The 27,622-nt window shown below is 36.5% G+C and overlaps 1 protein-coding gene across 1 annotated transcript in view; it reads right to left on the bottom strand.

Annotated features, from left to right (window-relative positions):
- The window catches only part of LOC150088669 (transmembrane protein 62-like), a 366,503-nt gene that overhangs the window by 215,033 nt on the left and 123,848 nt on the right, over window positions 1-27,622 (bottom strand). The window contains exons 6-7 of the mRNA XM_090370285.1: window positions 13,956-14,080; window positions 6,164-6,286 (exon numbers count right to left, since the gene is read on the bottom strand). Of these exons, the coding sequence (XP_090226411.1) occupies window positions 6,164-6,286; window positions 13,956-14,080 (248 nt within the window). The remainder of the gene's footprint in view (window positions 1-6,163; window positions 6,287-13,955; window positions 14,081-27,622) is intronic.

Raw genomic sequence — 27,622 nt, 5'->3', positions numbered from 1 at the left:
TTTTTAAAAAGTTAAAAATTGCAGACATATCGTCTTTGTCAGTTAAAATCTGAACAAGTGTATAAGGCTTAGATGGTTAAAAGCGTTAAAACAAACAGCGTGCATTCAAAAATCTTGGAAAGTTAATAAAGATATGTTTCAATGTTAAAATGGTGTCACAAAGCTCACACATCAGCCCTCAGCAAAAAAGCATGCATCAGATGACTGTGTCCTATGCAGAGCCGAGCTAGAACAACTTCCTCTTTATGGTTCCTGTGCAGACTAGACAGCCAAAGTTCAATTACAGGTTTAATTTCGTATAACTTATTTTCAGCCTGCTCGTGCCAAGAGTATTGCCATTTTGAAACAAGTTCCTTTCGTATTACTTGCCTGTAGCCTGGATAGGGGACTAACAGACAAGAATTATAACGGTTCACTGATTTGGCTGCGGAGTCAGCTAAATCAGTGAATCTGACTTCAAACCATCTGTGATGACTAGCAAGAAGTCAGAATGCTCAGATCAGTGTGCTGAGAAAAGCTGCAGGTAGACATCAGATGGAGTATTATCCTTCCCCCAATTAGTAAGAGAGAAGTTGCAGGTGGGAATAAGAGCATGCCAGGGTGGAAGGGGTTGCCTAGGTGATGGGGCAATATTATCTACTGTGATGTCCAAATTTCTGAATAGACCTTGGATACAAATAACAAATGGATTTTTCCATTGCGGTTCAAAAATGGATGTCAACGTGGGATGGTCTGGCAGGGATTTAAGCTTGACAGCATACAGCAGAGACTACAGCAAAGGGACAAAGATGGTTCATTGGCTTAGAGAAAGATTTTGGACAGGAGATGTTCTAAAAGTGCCAGTAGCAATACAGATAGCCTGATGGTGAATGGGGTCAAGCCACCGATGGGCACTTTTTCTGGCAGATGCATACATTTGAGACCCATAATCTAATTTTAATCGAACGAGTGCACGATACAGACAGGATAAAGTGCACCGATCAGCACCCCAAGATGCAGAAGAGAGAGCACAATGTTGTTGTTGTTGTTATTTTGGTTTTTAGGAGCATTAGCAACTAAGGCCATATTGCTCCAGGAATATTTGGTGGTCATTCCCTGACCTTTCCACATCCTCCGTATTTGGTGGTCACAGGCTCGAACCCAGGTCTAATCAAGAAGCGTGTGCTACACACTGCTGCTCCTGCCCACCTGGCTACAAAGGAACCGCACAAAGAAGGCCTTAAACACCTCAATGAGATCACCTCGCAGGTGCCTAGTCTCCAGCTGCTGCAATTTGCAGAACTTAAGCCTCTCTTGGTAAGAGGATCCCTTCATTCCCCTCACCAATCTTATAGCCCTTCTCTGTACACGCCAAAGCAAATCTACATCCTTCCTAAAATGAGGCCTCCAGACCTGTACACAGCACTCAAGGTGTGGCCTGACCATTGCCTTATAACAGAGGGACAATCACTACCTTTTCCCTGCTAGCAAAATTCCTGTATATCATGACCTGCTCTGGCAGCCTGTCTGCATTGCTCAGAAAAATTCATATCTGACTGCACAATTACTCCCAGGTCTTTTTCATTTTCTACCACCCTAAGTTTAGAACAACACAGTTGGTACGTTCCTCTGGGGTTACTTCTACCCATATGCATATCCAAATTTTGTAGATCCTGTTGCAGTAGAACACTGCCATTACTGTCATTAACAACCCTGCCACCCTTTGTATCATCTGCAAACTTCGACACTAAGCCTGATATACCTTCATCAATATCATTGATAAATATACAAAACAACAGTGGACCCAACACCGAACCCTGTGCGACTCCACTAATAACATTAGTCCACGAAGAGCAGACCCATTGATTACCACCCTCTGTCCTCTGTCTTCTCCCACTCAACCATCCTTTTATCCATTGATACTGCTTCTAAGTTAGTGGAGAGCGGCACAGGTTGGAATGGAGTCTGGTTGACCACAAGGATTGCAACTCTCCCATTAGCAGGTCCATCCCCAATTGTCCTTACATATGATCGTAATATTATTAAATGATGGGTTTTCATTTGCCTTCAAATATGTTTCCTGCAAGCAGAAGCAAACTGGCTCATGCTTTTGCAGGAGGGTGAGGGCCTTGATGTCATCAGTATTTCGCTAGAATCCACGGCAATTCCATTGCAGGAATTTAGCCATTATTTTGGCTTGGTGGGTCCATCAGGCAACTTCCAAGGTGTGAGGGCTTACTTTTGTCAGTCTTGCATTTATCTTTTTTGGGGATGTATGGATGCTGTCCTGTGTCAATTTCTTCCTCCACAAAGAGTTCCAAGACTGGATCATCTTGTACCTCATCCTCTTCGACTTCCATATTTTCTTGCGATTTAGGAGATACTTCAAGCTTTTCATTCTTTTCTCTGGCACTTGCTTTTGTTACTATTAGAACATTTGGAGATACCGATATGGGAGTGGCAGTTAATTGATCTTTATATGCAGGTTTTTGTGAGCTTAAGAGGTAATGTGCGATGGGAGTGAATTACTCTTTTGGAGGGATGATCACTTCAAGTTTGTGTTCCAATAGAACATCTCCCTGCTACCTTCTGTGCATATGTAGGTTTGTTTATATTTATAGGTTTCACCACTTTTCTTGCCTCCTGATATTATATGTTCAGCTCTGCTTTAAGCCACCGAATTTATTTTTCTTTTTTCCACCTCTGGCATGCTCATGAGTAGGCTGACTGTTCACCTTGGCAGTTAATACAGGTGGATTTTGTAGCTGAAAGTGATGCTGTTTCGTGGTCCTTTGCAGCACATTGAGCACATGCTCAATTGAGAGTGTCCAACATTTCTGGCACCTGAAGCACCATAAGGGATTTGGTACATATGGATGCATGGAACAGTTGATATAGCCTGCTTTGATCTCATTAGGAGACATCGGTGAATTGAAGGTCAGGATGATGTTTCTAGTGGGAACAAGTTTCCCATGTCCATAGACAGATATTCTTTTAACAGCATTCACTCCCTGTGGTTTTAATTCATAGCAGATTTCTACCTCAGTAACTTCGAGATGGTCCCACTCTGAAATGACACCTCTAGATGAATTGAGTGTTCTATGAAGTGTCAAGGTAATTGGTATTCTTCCGACAGATGTAGCTCAGAGTGCCTGTCATGCTACCCAGACACTATACCTACACCGCTGCCAGCCTGAATCCTGTCCTCGGACCATGAGGGTAAGGGCATGACATTAACATGGTTGACCCTTTCAGGCAAATCCTAGCCGGGCCATCCAGGACCAAAGTGGTGTGTTGAAGCTGGGTCCCTCAACCACCAGAAACCCCCTTCTGAATTTCCATGGGTCGCAGCACACAGAAAACACGCTGGATTCCATTAATGTTAACCTGGAACCTAGGATGTGAGCGTTGGATCACAGTGATGCTAATCTGGAAGACCAGCAGCATCACTGGGAGGTCCCCTCACCACGTACTGGTGCTTACATCAAGGGGCTTTGGACAGAAGATGTGTGGTAGGCTCCAAGAGTAAAGCATAGACTACTGTGATGAATAGGGTTTAACCACCTCTATGTGCAGGGTTTAGCAGAATGGTAAACTGAAGATCCATAATCTAGCAGTGATCTTACTATCACATGATATACGTGAAGAAGTGTATGACAGTCAGCACCCCATGATAATACTCTCAAGATGTTTAATTTCTTGAAATAGGTGGTTCTAAGCTATTTGCTATGGACAAGAAAGGTCAGTTTATCTAAGGTTAAGCCAAGAAGTTGAAGAATAGGCACAACAGGTATGATACAGTCATCAAGCTTCTTTAGAACTTAGCCACTTTATAGAAAAAGCCTATAAAAATTGTTCACATAATTTTTAATATTTTATGGGTCTCTTTTGCACCTTTACCTAATTTCCAAATTCACTCCTCAGTAAAATCATACATTTTAAAATGCAATTAAAAACATAATACCTATTAAATGCAAGCTAAACTGGACTAATTGAGGATAAAGGATAAACAGGAGATTTATAGATTAGTGTCTAGATGAGCCAATGAATGTGTGACAAATTACAACTTGCAATGATGCTGCAGTTTTTAAATTAAAAATTCATTCCCTGAACTTTTTGATTACAACTTGTACATAAAATCAGTTCTGCTATAACGTGCATTTTGACAAGAATTTGCTCCAACGTGACTGATGTATTAGGGAACAATGAGAGTATAATGTGATTTTTGTGTTGGCTCATGTGCAATTTCATCTGCAAGTAACACCAGTGAACACAAAACCCAGCACAAAGCTGAACATAGCGACCCGCATAGCAATACATAAAAGTTAGAGAAGCTTAAATGTCAATTGTGTGAGAGCTATATTTCCCCTTTACTGTAGTTGTATTGGTCAGAGACACTGTTGCCATTCGCTGTATTCACAAGATAACACGATTTTGTAGGCTGACTAATGTTTTCAGGAGCTCATATTTTTCAGTTCAAACAGAAATTTCCTAAGGCGGGGATAGCGAGCGGAGGAGCACATTTCTGAAGGTCACTACCATAAAACAAAAACAATTTACAGGTCCCAGTTTATTGGGCTTTTGTGTTAGTGCAATATAATTATAAATGAGTAGTAAACTTGATCTTACTGCATTTGTGATAATACCGGTAACTGGAATTCTGTTGATTTTTACGCTATTATGGTGAAATGTATTTCCCATTCCATGAAATCTTCAATCATATAAAAATCATAAATAAATTTTCAGAATCTTCTATTCATTCCTATTTTTAATGCATGAAATTGTCACTGCTATCTCACTTGTGCAATTTGTGAGAGCCGTGTTCGTCGTTATTGATTGCTTATCTTTTTTACTATTTTAAATTTCACATTAAAAAAAAAATCTCAGTGAACAGAAATATCAATTAGTATGTATACATTACAGTGCTATATTTACTGTAATATTTATTTATTTATTTGAAAATTAAGATGTTTAAACCTGTGTTAGCAATTTTATTGGGTTTATAACGTACTGCGCTGAACATTTTTTTTTTTTTTTGAATGCTCCGCCCCATCCCTATTTTTCCCATAAGCCCTGTTGTTTTTAATGTGTGAAATACATAACAGATTTTTAGGAACACATTTACCGCTTCATAGCAGAACTGACTAATTAATTTCAGTATGTATCTTTATTCAGTAAATAGATAAATAGATAATAAATAAATTACAATGATAAAAATTACAGGACTAATTCTAGCAAAATGATTACAGGACCAGTTCTAGCAAAATTATTACAAAAAAATTACAGGACTAGAAAACAAGCAAAAAAGTTCATATAAATTTCTCACCTGAGAAGTTGCAGAACTGTGGCTGTTAAAATTTTAAAAGAGACATGTTGGCATTTGTCTACTTATTTTTTATTATTTTATTCTTTTTTACCTTTCTAAACCCCATAGCCATGTTTTAAAACAAGCAGCTGAATCAGATATGTTTATATGAACTCTCTCTCATTTTTTTTTTTTGTTTTTTTTTTTATACAGTGGTATCTCTAAATTTTTGTAGGTGTAATTTAGAAACACTCTGCATAAGAATTCATATCCTTTGGTATCAATTCTTGGTTTTGCTTCAATTCTGTTGAGTTCTTAAAAGTCTAACTTGTTTATAATGTATAATTCCTAATTCCAATTAGTTTTATTGTAATGTAACCCTAAAATAAAACTAACACTGATTAGGCTACACATAATTGCTTCATCTCCTAAACTGCACTAAGTACAATTTCCATATACTTTGTACATCTTATAAAATGCATAAAGTATATGGAGATTGTACTTAGTACAATTAAGGAGATGGAGTATTACATAAGAACTCTAGAAATGTAGGGCATGTGTAATGCAAAAAAAAAAAAAAGTATTCAAAACCACAGTAAAATCCTGTTAGAAATAAGCATACAGCATTAAAAGCTTCTTCAGGTTAGCAGTACAGAAATACCATTTGTCAAGTATTTTTCAAATATAAAATTTCCCAATTCTATAATGGCCTCCATTATCATCTGAAGAGATAATTACTATCATTAGTCATTTAATTTGGAATTCATAGCCAGGTTTATGCAGCGGCAAGAATGGAGTTTTGCAAGACAAATATCATTAAAAAAATAAAATCATCAAAATAAAATAAAATAAAATCAGATGAGGTACAAATTTACTTACCTTCGATTATCTTTCCAGTCTCCTAACTCAAGCTCAAGTACTCCTGTAGAATGAAGGGTATACATCTGAGGTACTAAACCTCCTAATGTGTGAAGATGACCACAAATATAAGGTCCACTACCTCTGAAAGAAAATTATTCATTACATTCTTTGGACATTTCTCATATTTCTTCATTAATATATATTGCTGCTTAATTTTAATTCATCTTTGAAACCTGGTTAATGAAAAAGAAACTAAAACAAACAACAAAATTATTTCTGCATTCAATGCATTGTAGAATATTTTGAGGATGTCAGTCATTTCATAATTTTTTTTGACAACAACAAAAAAATATATCCTAAATGTTGTAATTTGCATCAAATTATTCAGTGAATTTACTGGTGGTCAGAGTCCCTTAGATTATGTGATCTTCATGCAAATTTTAATGTAAGTAGTACTATTGCAGATGTGTGTACGGTTCTGCCACCATGTTGAAGATACCCTTTCTGACATTCCATATAGTGCTTACAATACAGAAATTGTGATCCCGGTCATTTTTTTTTCAGATTTGAAATACCGGTATTGATACAAAAATGCTGGTTTTTCGGTACTATTTTAAAAATAATTGTTTGATTCATTCACATAAAGGTTATAAAATCAACATCGATAAATCATTAAATATTACAGAATGCGCAACAGAGGAATTGTTATACAATACAAATGCAACAGAAACCTGAAAATGTCATGAAACTAAGACAAAATCTTACAAATATATTTCTCTTAGTAAGAAATATTTACTGTGTGGAAGTAAAGCACTTAAGGAATAATGAAACCATTACAGAAATATTTCCATTAGTGGGAGTAGGCATGGTAGGGCACTTAAGGAATATGGTAAACAATGGTATGGCAAGTGCAGAAGGGTTAAAATTAAAAGTTTCTGAACAATGGTTTAATCCCTCTATTACACTGCTATTTGAGAATGCGACACAGTGCATTTTGGGAAAAGGCGTCAATATGGAGCAGTTCAAATGTATTGTCAGCAGATGATCTAGAGGTAAAATATGAGTTTCGTTGTGTGGGAAATACATTGTTTTCCCATGCAATGATTCTCTCAACGAAAAACACTGTTTTTTCCCACCAAAGGAAGAAGAGCAAGTTTAAAGAATAACACTGTGATTGGATCAGGTTTAAATTAGATAGGCAGAGATACATACATGAAAAGGAAATAAATAACGTTCTCCTGCCAAAAGAGTTGTTGTTGTTATTTGGTTTTTAGGAGCATTAGCAACTAAGGCCATATTGCTCCGGGTACATGCGGTGGTCATTCCCTGACCTTTCCGCATCCTCCGTATTTGGTGGTGCCAAAAGAGTGGTTGTGGTTGTTGTTCAGAGGGGTTGCAGACTTGCAGTGATAGTTCTGGAGTGTCCTGCTATATAGTGAAGAGTTCCACCTTCTTCTTCAGGAGCTCATATTATAAATTTGGAAATTGGCTGAATTCCCCTCGTCCTAAATTTTGTTTGTACAGAAGAAGTTTTACCACAAACGCAGAAATAACAGCTTTTGTTTTTATTAAATTCAGCTCATCGCCTTGAAGTTGTAGATTTGTTTCATTAAATTTGTTAAACAAGTCTGTCAAATAAGCTATGTCATTTTTGGAATCAATCAAGTTGGCTCGTAAAGCATCATCTTTGTTTTCTAGAAACTCTAGCACGGAGTTAAAGAGATTATAAAACCGATTCAAACAGGTACCTTTTGATAGCCAACGAACTTCTGTATGAAGCACAAAGCGAGTGAAATCTTCATCATTTTCAATACAAAGTTGTCTAAACGATCTGTCATTCAATGAATTGATTCTGTTGATTGCTTTAATGACATAATCTAATGACCTATGTCTAATTATCGTTCACTACTAGGCGTTCACTCAGATTTTTGGCAACTAAATGTTGACGATGGATGACACAGTGTACAGCGAATGCATTCGGCACCGCCTTTTTTTTAAATATGCAAGAAACCCCCAAAAGCGCCCCTATCATCGCTGGAGCACCATCAGTAGCAACTGACAAGATATTACTCAGGGGTATTTCTTTTTCTTTAAAAAACTCTTCCAATGCATGAAATATCAATTCTCCTTTAGTATCAGTTTTCAAATTTTTAGCAAATAATAATTCTTCGCAAATTTGTTCTTCTTTTATGAATCACACGTATGCTAAAAGTAAGGCTTCATTTCCTGGCAAAGTTGGCTCATCAAGCTGTATAGAGAACTGGGATGTTTTTAAATACTCAGATAATGAGTCTTCAACATCTTGAGCCATTTCATCAATTCTTCTTTGCACTGTATTATTGCTCAAAGAAATTTTATTGATAATATCAGACGCTGGCATGTGCAGCATAGTGCGTATTACCTCACTTACAGCTGGTACAATTAGTTCTTCACCAATAGTATGTGGTTTTCCCATTTTAGCAATCAGTAACGAAATGTTGTAAGAAGCAAGCAACCCATCATCATCTTGTTTGGATGTTGTTGAAAATAGTTTTACCAATGTCGGTTGTTTCAAACGTTTTTCTTTAAGTGCTTGAAAATAAAATAAATCCTTATCTTTTTTTATCAGCATGAACTTTTGTCAAATGTTCTCGTAGTCTTGAAGGTTTCATAGCTTCATTTAATAAAACTCTTTCGCAAATCAAACACATTGGTAATATATTGTTTGTAGACAAATGAATGAAACCATAGTTCAAATAGTCAATACTATATTGTCTACATTTTTTCTTAGATTCAGCCATAATATTATCTGTAGAAAAAAAATTATATAATTAATATTTCTCTAGTCGGAACCAAAATTCTTTGCAATAGTTGTGTTATACTTATTAGAATAGTGTCCATGACATCAGTGGTTTTTGTGTAAGATGGCAAAAGACAAACAAACTAAAATACTAATGAAACTAATAAACTGGGTTTTGTTCTTTGCCCAGCATTAGATATATTTATTTGATATTAAATTGTCAAATATCAAACTAAATTTATCAAGAATTAATTAATTAAAAAAATACATTAATATGCAATTAAGAATTGGTTAATAGTTTTTATTCAATTTTCTGTTATTTATATAATTGTTCCTTATTAACACACGCCTTATTTACCAATTAACATGGATGATTCAATAGATAGAAATAAATATTAATGGTTAACAGTTTTTTTTATGATTTCACTCCTCTGATTTCATTAATAATGCAATAAAAATATTTTATTATTAGTAAAAACTAGAAGCCATAGAAACATACAGTAGATATGTAAGAAAATGTATAAAAATACTCACATACAATTTGCTTTGTATGTAATCCGTAAATATCGAAGTTATCGAATATGAATTAAAATTTTTGAATTGAATACCATTACACTTTCACTATTGTTAACTGCTTGTCACACAATTCAAAAACAATCTAAACTAGATTTCATACATGACGTCTATTTATAGTATCGTATTCTCAACAAGTCATTACACGCACATATTCTTGCTGATGTAAGCTGGACTCGCCAACAATGCCCGACATGCTCGCCTACCTGTACTTGCTTGTTAAGACCTGTCGGCGGACTTGACCGCCGATCGGTATAACTTGCATTTTGTGTGTTTACCTGGAAAATAATGTTACACTATGTTACACAACAGGTGAAACCTGTACGAATAGTTTTTCTAAATTTTCTTATCTTCTCTTCCTTCTTTATGCTTTCACCACACCCTTATTTTTATTAAATGCCCCCAAATGCACCCAAGGCTACTATCACCCCCTTGATTGTTCCACTGCCCCTTAGGGGATGGTATCGTCCACTTTGGGAACAGTGGTCTATATCATAAAAATTTCCAGATATTACTGGGTGTTTATTGCTTCCTTAATGATTTCCCAATATCATTAAGTGTCAAATCAAGCACCTCACTGTCAACTTTAGATTTTTTAGGATGAAAAACTGAATTTTTGGAGCAGTCAGTTTTCTGCAGATGTGTTAGGACTCTATTACCCTATTTGTGCAGCCTTCTTGAGGAAGGAACAGTCTTATTGCAGTTTAGTCAACTCTTTTGTTATGTGAGACATAAAGCCCAATATAATTTGCATAAGTGTTGAAGTCTTGGATATTTCAGTAGAAAAGTGTGGTACTACTTCAATGAAGGTATTGAAATTGTTTGAGAAAATAATGGTACACTGCAATTTGCTTTTCTGTCATGACTGTTTGTGAATGCTTTTGCCTCACCAGTCTAACAATACACTCTTTAGAAATGAATACATTTATCCATGAGCTGATGTAGAGTGACTAATATTGTTTTTAATCAAAAAAATAAAATAAAACAAACCAGTAGATGAAACTGTTATTCATTAAAAACTTGAAGGGACTGTTGTGATGGTTATCAGACCTATTTGAATCACTCATCAAACGATGGGTGCCATGTAAACTTGGGTTCTTCTCAGGATGAAAAACCAATGGAAAACTGATTTTTGGGGACTTAGGGCTAGAGAAACCAAATTTCCCTAATTTCCTTTTTACACGTACAAAAAAATTTGTGTAAAATATACATTTCACACAAATATCCCAAATTTCCTTTTTACACATTTTTGTCTTGCTTCTGTGATCCCCTGATAACATTAAGCTCCAAACTGGAAGCTAGAATGCCAACTTTAGTTTTTACAGAATCCTGTAAAATGCAAGTTGAATGCATAGGCAGCAGCAAATATGTTAAGAAGAAAACTTTGCTTGTTATTTTCTTTCCCCTGGGGTAAAATTTCATATTTCTTGTGTTATTTTATTAATACTTATGAAAATTCATAATAAATTTATTCAAGTATAAACTCAAAAATCTAATTGTATATTCAAGTAAACCTTAAATGTTATCAATGGGGAAGGTATGAGAAATATTTTAATGTTCACAACTCCAGCTGGCTTCCGTTTTCTAGTCACACCGACCCAGCTGGCTGAGATGCTGAGACTTTTTGCAATTACCGATGACCTTCAACCTTGGTTTTCCAATAAATGTGCTAAGGCTGCTCAAGAGAAGAACGTTGAATATCGTAATTGGCTTATTTCTAATTCTTTAGTTTCATTTTCTGCCTACACCAAAGCTCGCAACAATTGTGAAGCAGTTATTAATCAGTCCAAACTAGAGTTCGAACAAGCTAAGAGTAGAAAACTTGCTTTTTTCCCTAATGGTAGCCGAGCATTCTGGTCTCTTGCCAAAGCTATTGGCCACAACTTTTGCCCATCTCTGCTCCCACCTCTGTCCAAACCAGATGGTTTTGTTGTCACTTCAGCCAAGGATAAAGCTGACCTGCTAGCATCCCATTTTCCTTCCCACTCATGTATTAATGATCTTGGTAAAACACCTACCACCATTCCCAACACGTTCCATTCAATGCCTCTTGTGGTCTTCTGTCAAAAGGAGTTTGATGCTAAGAAAGCTCCAGATCCCAATGGTATTTCTCCACTTGTTCTCAAAACCTGTGCTCCTGAACGTATTCTTATTCTTTGCCGCCTTTTTTCATTTTCTTAATCCAAAGGTGTTTTCCTTCTGCTTGGAAATTTGCTCATATCCAGCAAGTTCCTAAAATGACAAATCCCTCTCATCCAATTATCGTCCCATTGCAATTACTTCTACTCGTTCTAAAGTAATGGAGAAATCAATTAACAGCCAACTCTTAAACTACCTAGAAACCTTCCGTCTGATCAACAATCACCAGTATGGATTCTGTCAGTGTCAATCCACTGGTGATATTCTGGCTTATATTACCCATTTATGGACTGTTTGTTTGTTATTTGGTTTTTAAGAGCATTAGCAACTAAGACCATATTGCTCCGGGAATATGTGGTGGTCATTCCCTGACCTTTCTGCATCCTCTGTATTTGGTGTTGACAGGCTCGAACCCCAATCTAATCAAGAAGCATATGCTACGCACTGCTGCTCCTTCCCACCTGGCTACGGAGACGCCATTTATGGACTAACTCAATGGAAAGGTTCGGTGAAACACAAGTAGTTGCTCTTGACATCTCAAAGGCTTTTGATCGTGTTTGGCATAAAGGTCTTCTAAACAAACTTCCATCTTATGGTTTGCCAACTGTTTTTTGTAATTGGTTATCCAGTTTTCTCTCTGATCGCCCACTGAGGGTGATGGTAGATGGCTCTCTGTCTTCTAATTTCTCCACTAATGCCAGTGTCCCCCAAGGTTCAGTTCTTTCCCCCCACTCTTTTCCTCTTGTATATTAATGACCTTCTTCCATTGACTGGAAATCCTATCCATACTTTTGCCAATGATAGCACATTGCATTCCACTTTCTATTTTGAAAAACCTTGCTCTACTCAATCAGCTTCAACTTCTCGAAAATCTGCTACCAATTCCTTAAATGCGGATCTTTGGGTAATTCTCCAGTGGGGCAAAGACAACTTAGTTGATTTCAACCCTTCTAAAACTCAGTCTTTTCTTATATCTCACAAAAAGGATTCTTCTGCTCCTATGCTTATCTTTGGTGACACTCCGATTTCTAGGCAAAATGATATATCTCTTTTGGTGATTAGCCTGACTTCTAATCACTCTTGGCACAAGCACATTACAAATATTGCTTCCTCTGCATCTAAAAAACTTGGTTTTCTCTTTCGCTCTCAGTGTTACTTTTTTTTCCAAACAGCTGTTCACTCTGTATAAATCGCAAATCTGCCCTACCATGGAATATCGTTCTCACATCTGGGGCGGTGCCCCCCAAACCTCTCTCAGGCTTCTAGATTCCACTCAGAAGAGGAATAGCATAGTTAGGTTAATTAATGATTCATCTCTAACTGGGTCTCTCCACTTGCTGTCTCATAGACATACTGTTTCTGCTGCATGCCTTTTCTACAGATACTTCCATGGGCACTGTTCTTCTGAATTGGCTTCTACAATTCCCGCTCTCGCTTTCAAAACAGTCCGAACATGTGGAGCCACCAGCCAACATCCATTTATTGTCCAACTTCAAACTCACAGAACCAACTTTTCATCTTCCTCATTTATTCATTCAACTACCATTTTATGGAACAACCTTCCTTCATACATATTTCCTGAAAATTACAGTCTACAGAAGTTCAAGTCCAATATCAACAAATATCTTCTTTCATCTTCTCAACCTCCAACCCAAGCACAGTACTAAGTACTATAGGTTCTAATACCTCTCGTGTTTGGGGTTTACATAAAAAAAAAAAAAAAAATTGAATTTTTGGCAGATTCAAAAAAGTGTTTCCTTGCATCAACTGAGACACTAATAGTAATACAGATCAAGTATTTTATTTGCAAATGTCAGGATGTTTTTTCTTTCCTTCCATTTTTATTTTATTTATTTATTATTATTTACAGCAGTGACTTCTATAGAAATATATATATATTAATAAAACAAACTGAAAGAAAGACATTGATTAGGTGAATCTGTTTTGCAACAAATTACTAGATCATATCTTATAAAATTATAACAAAATTTTAATGAATATAGAGCCAACTACAAACTATTTTAAAAATTAATTTACTTATTAAAATTAAAATACTTGAAACCAACATTTCCTTTCAAAAGTATTTTGCAGTTAATAAAATATACAAACCCAGGAAGATGCTATCTCCATCTCATACAAAATACTGTCAAAATACTGCTTTACCACATACAACTAGCCATGCTCAATATTAGGCCATATATTAGCATAGGGAATGTGTTTAATTTTCCAATTTTAATACATTAACTGCTTGACTTACAGTTATAGCTGAGATAATAATAGTTAGATATTGCATAATTATTGTATCTCACCAAAACAAACCTCATAAGTTCTCTAGCTCCAGGACTTGGAGCAACTATTGTGGAAGTGGGATAATGGCCAAACCAAATTGTCATATTGCTGCCTCTACTTTTCTGTAGCATCTGTTGCAATAAAGTATACTCATCCTATTAAAGTAAAGATAAGAACAATGAGTAATTCAGCTGAAAACAATGTTCTCCTTAAGAATGTAAAGCATAAAAAAACTATGCATTAGCAAAAGTACATAAAGTAAACGACCATTAACCTCTGCCATCTGAAATATAAAAATGAAAGAAATCATAACCTGATATAGCTCCCAGTTATATATATATCTTAAGACATTTTCAAAATAACCACCACTTTTCCCCCATAAGCTTCTGAAAATGAAAAGCTGTGTTTTCACAGACCTTTCCTAATTGTTCTCATGGCATCAATCTCTTAAATAATAACGTCTGAGACTTGTAAGAAAGCATAATCCTCTTGAAAAAAAACCTTGCTTTTCAAAACAGCTGCATAAATAGTCACATGATGAAAATCTGGGTAACCAGAGGTCTCCTTGCAATCTCTGGTTTGTGTGGAGACCACACAATTGTAGTGGTTTTTGGTAAAAAATCTCCCAACATCAGCCAAATGATCAAGCCAGATGCGACAATTTCATGTTAGTCCTAATTTAACAATTTCATGGATGGTTAGTTATCAGAATGAGTATTTTCATGCACTTTAGCAAAACATTTCATCACTGCTTGAAGTTGAAGGTCAAATTGATGGTCAACTTCAACAGATTCTCAATCTAAGGTATTCCTTGAGTAATATGATGTGTAGGCGAACTGTGTTGTTTGAAGATAAAGCACTCAAAACCTACGTTGCTATTATTATGTTCATTTCCAAATTGGAAATATGACATAACAGGGTCAAACGGTTCATGGTATTTTCTTATCACTTCTTCAGTGACTGCAAAGACAGTAACTAAGAGTTATTACTATGAAATTCTTAATTTTTTTTTTTTTATAGTAGAATTCAGTTTTAGTAAATCATGGATCTAATTTGAAGAATTTTTCTTTAAGGTTAATTTTTAAATAGTAAATAACAATAATACAAAAAACTTACCAGCTATCTTTGCAATATCACTGTCACAAAAGATCACTTCAGCCACAAGAACTTGTTGATTCTTTTATGGGTGGATTACATATATACTGTGGTTTATGTAACCTCATTACCAGGTGGTTTGGTAGAAAAGAGTCTAAGGGATTTGCACCAGGTATCAGCAAAGGAATAACTCAACTAGCTAAAAAACAAAAAAAATTTATCAGGTATACTAAAACAATAAAAGACATTAAAAACAACCATCTCGACCTCCCCCATCCAAGACCCTGACCACTAAAAACGCTATATACTGGCTACAATGCAGATATTGTACTAAAGCCTATGTTGAACAAAGCAAGAGGAAATTCAGAGTAAAAGAACAAGAAAGACATTGACAAAGGCAGAGTAAATAATTCAAGACCAAACTTACCATACATGGACACAGGACTACCAATAGGCATTTTCCAAAACATCAGTAGTGGCCACAGACAGATACCATAACCATAGACTCTACAAAGAAGCCTTTTAATAGGAGCCACAGATAGCATTAACCAAAACAAAGGAATTCAGATTGAAAATAGTTACATACACATCTTTAAGAATAGATGTCTTAACCCAAATTAAAAATAAGTTTAAACTTCTTAACCACAACCAACCATCCAACCAAATAACTCTCTCAACTAAGACTATGACCTAGATCAATTCCTACCAACCACACTAGAAACTGAAGATGTTAAATGGGAAATTTTTCCAACAACATTATTTAATTGTTTTATTCTATTTTATCCCATATCCTTAAATGGGTATCACAACACTGCTCATTATCCATTAAGCCAATTACCTGCATTAGTTAGTGCATTTGCATCATTACTACATAGTTAATTTTTAGACAAACTGAAGTTTGTACACTGGCATTGTTATTATAACATCTCATATTGTGAAATCCTTCACAACAAGTTGACCTCCTCAAAATTCAAATAAGTAATACTTTCCCATTAGAGAAGGCTAGTGTTACTTATTTCCAGTTGAGTACCACCACGCAGACAATATAAGTGTTACTTATTTTCGGTTGAGTACCAACCATGCTGTCTGCATGGTGGTACTCAATTGAAAATAAATAACACTAGTCTTCTCTAATGGGGACATGTTACTTATCTGAAGTATGAAGAGGGCAACCTTTTTTTTTTTTTTGTTAGTTGTTGGCGCATCGGCTTCTGTAGCCATAATGCACCTCCCGAAGTTTCTGCACTGCTCTGATCCAAACCCGAGGCGGGATTCGAACCCACGACCTTTGGGTTGCCAGGCGGGTACTTTACCCACCCGGCTAGCCCGGTCGGCAGAGGACAGCTTGAAGTATTTCACAATATGAGATGTTACATTAACAATGCCAATGTACAAACTTTGGTTTACCTAAAAAATCTAACCATGTAGTAATGATGCAAATGCACTAACTAAAAGGAAAACAGCTTGAGTTTTACATAGTTTGAGGCTTTCTGCCCCAAAATATTATTAGGCAAATACCTGCAGTAACGATATCATCAGGACACAAGTAAACCCTGGGATCAAGACCAAAAAAAGATAACCAAACCGCCCAGTAATGAGATTAAGAAAACCACAGTACATGTTTCACCCATAAACAAATCAACAAGTTCCTGAAGCCGAAGTGATCTTTTGTGACAGGGATATCGCAAAGACAGCTGGTAAGTGTTTATGTACTTTGTTATTATTGTTATTTACTATATGAAAATTAATCTGAATAAATTCTTAGAATTAGATTTAAGTTTAATTTACTCAAACTTTTAATTCTACTAAAAAAAAAAAAAAAAAAATTTTAAGAATTCCATAATAATAACCCTTAGATATTGTCTTTACAGTCACTCAAGGAGTGTGGTGAGAAAATATCATGAAACATTTTACCCCATTATGTACATATTTTCAATTCAGAAATAAAACATAATACCGATGCAGGTTGTGTGTGCTTTGTTATCTTCAAACAGATTCTCAACTACTTGGAAACATTTCATCTACTAAAACCCACATTCTTACTTAAATTAGCAACATTAAATGCATTTCTTAACATTTGGTAATGGCAAATGATGCAGTAATCTTATACAACATCAGCCAAAAAAAAAAAAAAAAAAATGCTTCCTGTATCACCTGACCATCCCCTCTAACAGTTTGTCCAGTTTTTTCTTGAATTTATTCAAGCTACACTTCAACAACACCAGATGAAAGTTTGTTCCAACAATCAACTACCCACAAGCTGAAGGAAAATTTCTGCACATCTATCCTGCACCCATCCTTCAATTTCAATTTATGCCTGCTCAGGTGTGTAGTCTCAGCAAGTGGAAGGATTTCAACTTAATCCTTTTAAAGCATTAAACACCTGAACCAGATCTCCTCATGGGTGCCTAAGTATCCAGACACTACAATTTGCAGAACTGAAGCCTTTCATTGTAAGAGCACCCATTTGTTCCTCTCACTAATCTTGCTCATCTCTGCACCTGTTCAACATAACATCCTTCCTAAAATGAGGCTTCTAGGCCTGCCCTATACAACAGAACAAACATTTGGATGATCTTTTTTCTATTTTCCTATTGTTTGTTCATAAAAAACTTTATGCACACTTTATCTGCATTTGTGTTCCCATTATAACCCTTACAAGAAGGCAGCATCTGTACTTCAACATACACTGCTCATTACTGGTTTAGTGTAGGAAGCAGCCTACACTTTTTGTTCCTCTACTTCCACTGCTCCTTTTGTGATAAATAGTCTGAGCTTTCACATCAGATCTCATAATGTATATCAGAATAGGCATAAAATGCACAATACATTCTTGTTAACTAGGCATAAAAATGCAACGAAAAGTATATTCAGTGGATCAGAACTATCATAATGTGAAGTTGGCCTTGTATGTGATTAGCAAGTTAAGAAATTAAAATGAGAGCAGGGGGTTTATAAAATATGGGATGAAGGGGAATGAACACAGAAACACTACACCTTACCAAAGCTCTGTGGGCCTGGCATGACAGTGTCACAGCAGATTAAAAAAAAAAATTCTTTATATAATTTTTAAAGAATTTAGGTTCACATAATATTAGTAGTAGCCACATAGTAAGAAAGCCAGAGGCTTTCCCACCTCACATAGGTAACTAACTATCAATCTCAGAGCCTTATAAACCTCAATCAGGTCTCCTCTCTAAGGTACCTGGTTGCCGAGCTCTGTAGCCCACAATTTGTCTTTTCTTGTACAATCGCCCTTTTGCCGATTTCACCATGCAAATTACCCATCTTTGGACTCTTTCAAAAACCTCAATGGGTTTTTTTTTTTTTTTTTAGATAAGGTCTCCATACTTGGACATAGTATTCTAAATGCTGTCTTACAATTGCCTTATACAGTAGGATTTATAACCTTCCTATCTCCACAGAATACTATTTGATAAATCATCGAAAGACACTGTGGGCTTTCCTGGTCATCTGTTTACACTGCTCAGAAAACTTCATATCTGCCATATCATAAATCCCAGATACCTTTCTTCTTCTGCTTTTAATTTGACCACACAGTATATAATTTATTTTGAGGTTGCTATTTCCAAAATGTAAGACCTTACATTTTGCTGCATTAAAACTCAGCTGCCACTTTTCTAATCATACTTGAAATCTGTTCAAGTCATCCTGAAGAAACACTGCTTGGCACTGATCATTAACAACTCTCCCAATCTAAGTTGTCTGTAAATTTTGACATAACACGTCGATGTTGTTTATGAAAATCAGAAACCGTGGCCCAAGAACCGATCTTTAGGGTGATATTTATATTTTTTATATGACTGAAGATGTCAGTGACAAGGAACTCATTTCACCATAATACTGTAATGTAAAAACCTACACAATTCCAGTTATCGGGATTATTGCAAATGCAATAAGATTGCATTTACTACCCATTTATAATAGATTGCACTAACAGAAAAGCCCAATAAACCAGAAAGTCCTTTAGAAAAATATAACAGAGGCATTCAAAATTGATTCTTATAATGGGAACATATGATAACAATAAAAGTGTAGTGAAATTTCCATTATAAATATGACCTTTTAGAGAGATAAATAGCTTAGTTATATAGAGAAAATTTCAACTTCTAAGGACTTGGAATGAATTATAAAAAAAAAAAAAAAAAAAAAAACCAATGTGTTATTGGGTTTGCATTACAATATTTTCACAATACCTCCATTTATCCCTACAGATGCAAAATAAGTTTCCATATTTTTTTAAGTTTGCACTGGCCTGCAAAAACTTATGTAAAGTCGAATTTGCGTAAGTCAAGTATTACTTAAGTCATGGAGTTCCTGTATTTGGTCAATTGCACTGTATTCAGCAGAGACATGGGTATTAAACAAAACCAATTTGAAAAAACTAGGTGTTTGAAATGTGGTGCTGGCGGAGAGTGGAAAAGATTAGCTGGACAGAAAAAATGAGTAATAACGTGGTTTTACAACATGTAGGAGAAGAAAGAATTGCTAAGAAGAAATAGAAGACAACAGCTACAATGGATTGGATACACCATGAGGCATAGATGGAAGTTACTGGACATGCTGGAAGGCAAAATACCAGAAAAAAGAAAACAGGGAAGACCAAGAAACACCATCATAAATACAATTCTGAAGGAAACTGGGCTTCGGAGTTACGCAGAAGTGAAGCACCTAGCACAAGAAATGGAGACAGCTCACCAAAGGGTCAAACAAGCTGAAAGGATGATACACTAAAGAAGAAAAAGAATTTCATATGGCTCTGCCTCATTCGCACAGCCTTTCTTCAGCAGAAAGGGTTTTTAGTCAGTAAAAACTGATGCAAAGTAACCTATTTCAATTCATCAGCAGGGTTATCACCCAGTATACAAAGGTCCGATACAATTCGTTTTCTTCTTCTTCTTCACATAAACAAAACGTTCGCTGTCCCCATTCTTTGCTCTCTTAGCCAGTACTTTCTCATACTAAGCCTTGCCCCCCACCCTAACCTTATTTGTGGTACTATTACAGATCAAATTGTAGCTGTTGTAGGCTTCAGTACTTTCATCACTGTAACTTTCCCATGCTGTCTTTTTTTTTTTGCTCTATTAAACTGGCCAGCTCTGTATTCATCTATCCCAGTATCCTCCTCATGCCATACTTTCTTAATGGTATATATGCATTCATGGCTTCCATGATTATTGCTTTGAAAGTATTCCATGATTCTAATGTATTTTCCCTCCCTCTGCAATTCACCCAGTTAATAGATGCCATGTAGCACCTTAAATTGCCACAGTCCCCTTTATCTTTTCCCTAGTATTTTCCCTTACATGCTGGTACAAATAATAATAGTTATCTAGTTTATTTATTTATTTTTTTTTTATCATAGCAAGTTTCCCTCTCACTTATTCCCATCAATTAGGGGCAGATTGAAGTCTCTCATAACAAGTCATCCACACTTGCTTCCCCATTCCATCTGCATGTATAGACTCACATTAGTCTTCACAATCCTCTGGTCAGGGTGATTCAAAAAGGACTTTACAACTTTGTTAAGTGTATAGAAATTTATTCAGGAGAGAATTTATTGAACTTTCATATTGTAGCAAAAAACTGAGTTTTACTGACATAGTGCTGTTGTACCAAATTCAGTCACCACGAGCACCAGCAGCTTGCATTTCAAAAATGGCTACTTTCACAGGTTGGTGGATTGATCGAGCAGGCCGTCAGCATGGCCACCTTGTTCCCCAGATTTGACACCTTTAGACTTTTCTATTGGATTTCATTAGAGATCGAGTGTTTGTTCCATCCTTACCTACCAATCTTGCCGAGCTCAAAACTAAAATTGCCGCCGCAGTTACAGAAGTTACACCGAATATGTTACATTGCGTTTGGGAAGAAATTGAGTTCAGATAGGATGTCTGCCGTATCACCAATGAGACAGTCACATCGAACCAAAATGAATGTTCTAGGTAAAACTTGATGTTTTTTGCTACAATATGACAGTTCAATAAATTATATGTCTCCTGAATAAATTTCTGTACACTTACAAAATTGTAAAGTCCTTTTAGAATCACCCTGTATATTACTCCCACTCTCATTACACCTTTACTTCCAGCTAACTCACACCAAACAGATTCTATGCTAGCAGAAGTAATTTCTGACTCAGTAAAATCTCTTTTCACACTCTGGCTGCTTTTGATAAAGATCATGACCCCCCACTTCTATCTTCCCTATCTTTCCAAAATACACTATACATTACCAAAATGGAACTAGTCATTATGGTATGTATGAAAAAACTTGTTCATTAGAAGGCAAAGGGTTTTTATCAAGTTTGAATTTGGCAGTAATCAAGATTTTCTAAGTAATTTGCTAGAGAAATGTTTAGCAAATTGATGGATGTTCTGTAAGTAGCTTTTCAATTTATATTTTATCCTTCTTTCCCAAATATTTGAGCTCACTGAATGCACTAACTGCAGAGGAGACAGTATCAGCAAAAAATTATTTAAAAGAGGCATGACAGTAGGAATGTGTAATCTGCCACAAACTGGAGTATGATATGGGTTTCTATACAAACATGGAATGGGCAAGAGCACAACTGAATGTATCATTGAGAGATTTTCACTTGCCAGAAATTATTGAACATTATGGGTTGGTTTTCAACAAGTAACAAGAAATTTTTACACCAACTGATATTTATACCAACAAGTAAGAAAGATCATAAGGAGGAAGTAATATTCTTGATTTGGTTAGAACTAGGGACTTTTCTGGCATCAAAAATCTTCAATGGAAGGAAAACAGATATGGCAAGCAATGACCACAGCATCAACTTGGGAAGTACTGAGATTACTGATCAAGGAGAGGGGGAAGTGCAAAGGGGAATTTTAACTATCTTAGGATACATTTCAATTTATTTAGCGGAGTCAGATGAAGTCAGAGCATGAATAACAAGGAAATGTTCAAGAAAGCGATGCTTGATAAAACTAATCTATTTCTACCATTCATAAAGTATAGTTCACGATAAACAAAATGCTTCATCAATGAAATCACGAGTCTAGTAGAGAAAGATTTGAGGGAGTATACTCTATCAGCTCATCCAAGACTTAGGACAGCCTATGTTCCTTAACCACAGCACTCCACAAACAGCCCACAAGATTCACAGTTTCCATAATACTGCCACCTTTCAACTGGTACATGACAATCATTCCTTTTTCGAAGTCCATCAGATCATGTTCTTTGCCAATGTTGATCAAGTATTTCATATGGAATGCATGCCACAAACCTGCAGTATCACATTTATTGTTCTCATCACAACATGGGAGGAATGGCCGATTGCTAACCACAGGAATGGCAATGTTTTGGCTGTGCAGAGCATAAGACAATGATCGAGAACTGCAGACACATCTTGAGAACTGCATGCACATTAGAAGTCTTTATTAAGAAAGATGCAGATCTCTTGGAATAGGTGCAGAGAGCGGAGCACAAAGGGTACTCTTACCACAAAAGACTGGTTTGCAAATTGCAGCACATGGAAACTTGTGTGGTGACCCCAATTAAAGTGTTTAAGGCTTTAAATTGATTTAGTAAATGTAACAATAATGGATTCTAAATCTTTCTTACACACACACACACACACACACACACACACACAACCTTAAATTTAAAAAGGATGGCTGCAGGGTAGATGTGCAAAAATTTGATTTCAGCCAGAGAGTAATTGATTGTTGGGACAAAATACTATGTCTGGTGTTGTAGAAATGGGTAGTCAGAATAAATTCAAAGAAGAATTAGACCTTTATTAGAGAACGACAGATGAGGGAAGTAGTGGGTTTTTTTTTTTTTTTTTTTTTTTTTGTATATAAGCTTGCTTCCTTGGATAACTTGCTAGTGCTGATACTAAGTTCTAGCCCACAGGGCTACTAAATATGGCAATGTTCTTGAATTCTTTCTATCTTGTAAACTCTGTGTACTTCATATGGGAAACAGTAACCCCAGAGCAACGTATCAACGCTGCGGTACTACACTGACAGTGGTGGAGAATGAAAAGGACTTGGGGGTAATTGTGCAGGCAGACATGAAGTTCTCTGAGCAGTGCAGACGAGCTGCAAGAGTAGCTCATGGTGTCTTGTCAATGATATACAGGAATTTTTCTAGCAGGGATAAGGAGGTGATTATTCCCTTGTATAAGGCAATGGTTAGGCCACATCTTGAGTACTGTATACAGGTCTGGAAGCCTCATTTCAAGAAGGATGTAGAGCTGCTGGAACGGGTACAGAGAAGGGCAACAAGATTAGTGAATGGAACAAAGGGTTGCTCTTACGAAGGAAGGCTTAAGTTTTGCAAATTACAGAGTCTGGAGACTAGGCACCGGCGAGGTGATCTGATAGAGGTGTATAAGGCTTTGAATGGTTTGAGCATGCTCAATGCCAATGGGATTCTTCGTCTTGCTCAGAATAATCACCTCAGAGGGCATAAATTCAAATTGAAGAAGGACGGATGTCGGATAGATGTGCGGAAATTTGCCTTTGGCCAGCGGGTGGTTGGTTGGTGGAACCGACTTCCATCATTCGTTGTTGAAGTTGATAGCCTAAACAAATTTAAGGCTCAACTGGACAGGTATTTCGAATGAACGGAGGGGTGAAATGGGAGTGTTGTGTTTTGTTTTTTTTTTTGGCTGATGCTGAATAAGCTTGCTTTCTTGCTTCATATGCCTCTACTAATGCTAATTCCTTTGGCTCTATGTGGCCATCCCAGAATATAAATAATTCAGTTTTTTCTTTTAGTCAGAAAAATTGGTGACTATAGTTTAACAAGGAAAAATGCAACATCCTGAATTGGGGAAATTGCATTCCCAAAGTAATTCATCATCTTGCCAATGGCAATTTGAAGCACAGAGGACAAATAAGACTGGGAAGTTATAATTCATCTGAAATTCTCAGCAATGGGCAGGCAGCCAAAAGGAAACAAGCATTCATAGCAATTTTGACAGAAGGCAAAAAAGCAATTCAAACCTTTCTAGTGTCATACTTTCTTTATCATACAACTCTCCAAAAACTCTCCAACAGTGTGTTGAAAATCTTTAATTTTATCTGTGCTCCAGTTCAGTAACAGCTTGATTTTCCTTAATAACTATACCTGAAATCCTCCTACAACAACACAGAGGACTGACTGTGCACAGCCCAAAAGTGTTAAACAGATAACTACCAACAAGGTAGAACCTAAGGAAGCTGCACCACCATCACTTGGTAATAGCCAACACTACTCCAAACTGCAAGAGAATACAAACAACAATACCTATGAGACTGACAACTTCACTACAGATGTAAAAACACATACCAACATCTCCTCATCATGCCATGAGCACCTGTCTGCATCAAATGCAAGCACCAACACATCTTCAGTAACCCCCTCAAACAGCTCATATTATGCAAAGATCTCAAAGCAGCCAAACTGCACCTGCACAGATATCTGAAAGGTGCCAAACTGAACCAGCAATTACCATTCAACACCTAGTCATTCTTAAAGAAAATCATTAATATCAAAATTAACCCCAGGGGCTCACATCTGGTGAGTATGGGCTTGGCACACCCAGGGTCCTGAGCTGGATGGATATCATCATTCTTCTCTTTCTTGATGATTCCCTTCTACCCCCCCCTCTCTCTCAGGGTAACTTGGGATTTTTTTTTTTTTTTTTTGGCTGGTGCAGCATAAGCCTCAGGCTTCCTTGCACCATATGGCTGATAATAATAATAAAATCAATGAAATGACGGAAAATATTGTAGAAAAAACAACAAGATGCCTAACAACTTGCCAACAATGCTGGTCTGTAAGCCAACTCTCAAGACAGTTTAAAGCACTATTCACAAGTCTCCCAAACTCATCAGTGTTGCCACAACATGGCTGCACAGCCTTAATAAATATGTATTGTGATTGATCTGCAGAAGGCCCCTCCCCCTCAGTATAAGTCATATGCAGAAATCCTGGTTACAAAGGTGAGAAATATTGCCAAACACACCATCAGTCAAGTCATAACGTACATGGTGGTTAAATCACAAGGTTTTCTCCCTACTTCGACCCCTAATATTGATCAAAATTTATCACTGATCTCCCACCGCAGTCTAGAAAAATACTGACAACCTCATAAGGCCATGCTGACACCCAAGTGAGCACAGTTAATACAATCCCACCTCAGAAGAATGTTGAACACAATTGCAGCACTGCCCACTCTGAAGCAGCTTCACTAAGAAGCAATACCCCGGTCTACTAAAGGAACGTGTGCTACTGCACTCCTGCCCACTCGGCTACGGGCACCATATACAACCCTTCAACTAGTCGAACAAGTCTTATATGAAGAGCTGAATCTACAGCTGACTGTATACAAACTAGGAGTCAACAATATGCTGCATTTAAAATTGACTGTAGCTCACATCAGGTAGACCTGACAGGAAGCATCGCCATTTGCCCTGTCAGAACAAGGTCAGACCGTTTATTCATTACCAGTCAAACCTGAAACCTAAAGTGACCGCTCAGACCCAACAGAAGAACTCCCACTCCAGTCATAGTTGACTTGCCAACTATAAATGTTTGCCAGAAAGGATGCTGGCACCAGAACCTTCCTGCACTAACATACTAGTGCTTGATTCTGAGATTGATGTTATATTGTGTGGCTGTGCATTTCAGAACCTCTTCATAGCTGGTTAGCTTCTGAAATAATTTTGAGGGTTTTTTTTATTTAATATACTAAACTGTAATTAATATATACTTTGAATTTCTAGAGTCACGTTGATGATTTTTGTATTTACATAAGTATCTGGAAAGCTACAGCTTAATATTCAGATATCCTTTATTATTGATATATTGGCAGGAACTTCAAAACTTTTAGTAGCTTAAATTTAACTTCACTAGTAGTTAAAGTTTTGTTAATAGTTTACTTTAAATTCTGTAACATATTGCAAATTTAAATTTTTTAATCTTTTAAAGTTAAAATTTTACCTAAATAATGATTTTTACAAGATCCACTTACAATACAAAGCCCAAGTACATTGTGACATAGATGGAAATGCCTGCGGACATTTCTTGTGCAAGTCACAAGTTCGTCGATTGTATAACCTGTGATATGTATTCCAAGATTGGTCTAGAAAACAAACCTAGCTCAACTTTCTTTTCTTTGCCCCCAGTGTAACGAGTCTGCTGATCTCAAATTAGAACTTGGTGCATTACAAGAAGAATTTAAGTCACTGAAGAAATGGGGATGTTTGCCTTATAAACAAATGTAACCAGAAGCTCAACAGGGACTGCAAGAGATGTCATGTGATGCATACCCAATTTGGGTCCAGAAAAGAGAACATACTGCTTTAGTTTTAGTTGATTTAGTTTTACTGGGAGAGACTACTGTCAGGGAAATTAGTAATATGTTGTGTTGCTCCTGGCAAATACCCAGAACTAGTATTTGCCAGGAGCAACAACTGATGATGTTACCAACAGATTGTCAGATTTGGGGGTAAAAAGAGCATTACTATTCATATGGGGACTAACAATATTAAACGAACATGACCCGACCATTTTTGGATAAATAGACCATGCTGAAAAAATGCTGCAAGTTAGGTCAGAACATGTATGTATCTGCAATTCTTCCCAGACATGATAGAAGGGATTATATGCTGAAAGCCTCGTGGATTAACTAAAGACTTCAGTAAATCTGCAAGGCTCTGGAAGGGAGATTTTTTTTTTTTTTTTTTATTAGCGTGGCCAGCACTTGTAGGTAGAAGAACTATTTTGTAGAGATGATATTATTTTGAACAAAGGTGGTGCAAGGATTTTTGCCAGTATCATGTGAGGATACCTTAAGAGTTCAGGGAAAATGCTAGCTGGGGGGGGGGGGAGAGAGAGAGAGAGAGAAGGATAATATAGATCTGAATTTATCTGACGATATGAGTAAAAGTAATGCTTGCACTCATCTCAAGAATTCCTCTTTGTTGCCATAACAGCTGATGTTGGCAAGATGTTCTGAGGGTAGCAATGTTTCAAATGAGTGGGAAGATAAAGCTAAAGTAACAAACCTAATTAACTTCAAGGGGCGTGTCAGGGGAGTAAACTGTAGAAGAATACCTAGTCTTAACTGTGTCTACACTCCTGAAATTATTTTACAACGAAGTTCAAATTCAGCCTCAACACTCCTGAAATTACTGTAAAATAATGTCGGAGTGTTGTCAATAAATTGGCTGAATTTGAACTCCTGGTTAGGACAACTAATGTTGACACAATAGCACCAACAGAAACAAGCTGTCATTGAAAAATTGGGGATAACAAGTTCCACTATGGTATGTATAATGTATTTAGGAAAGATGGGGGTCATGATTCTTATCAAAAGTAGTCTAAGCATGAAAAGAGCTTTCACTGAGTCAGAAGTTACTTCTGACAGTGTAAAATCTATGTGGTGTGAGTCAGCTGGAAGAAAAGATAACAAGAGTGGGAGTAATCTATAGACCAGAAGACTGTGAAGGGTATGATGAGAGTCTCTACATGCAGATGGGATTGGGCAAGCAAGCATGAATCTCTTATTATGGGTGACTTCAATATGACCCAGATTGATTGGAATAAGTGGGAGG

The sequence above is a fragment of the Mastigoproctus giganteus genome, chromosome 3, assembly GCF_048544385.1.
Source record: "Mastigoproctus giganteus isolate SK-2022 chromosome 3, ASM4854438v1, whole genome shotgun sequence".
NCBI classification, from domain to species: Eukaryota; Metazoa; Arthropoda; class Arachnida; order Uropygi; family Thelyphonidae; genus Mastigoproctus; species Mastigoproctus giganteus.
This window is presented reverse-complemented; position numbering and strand designations above follow the sequence as displayed.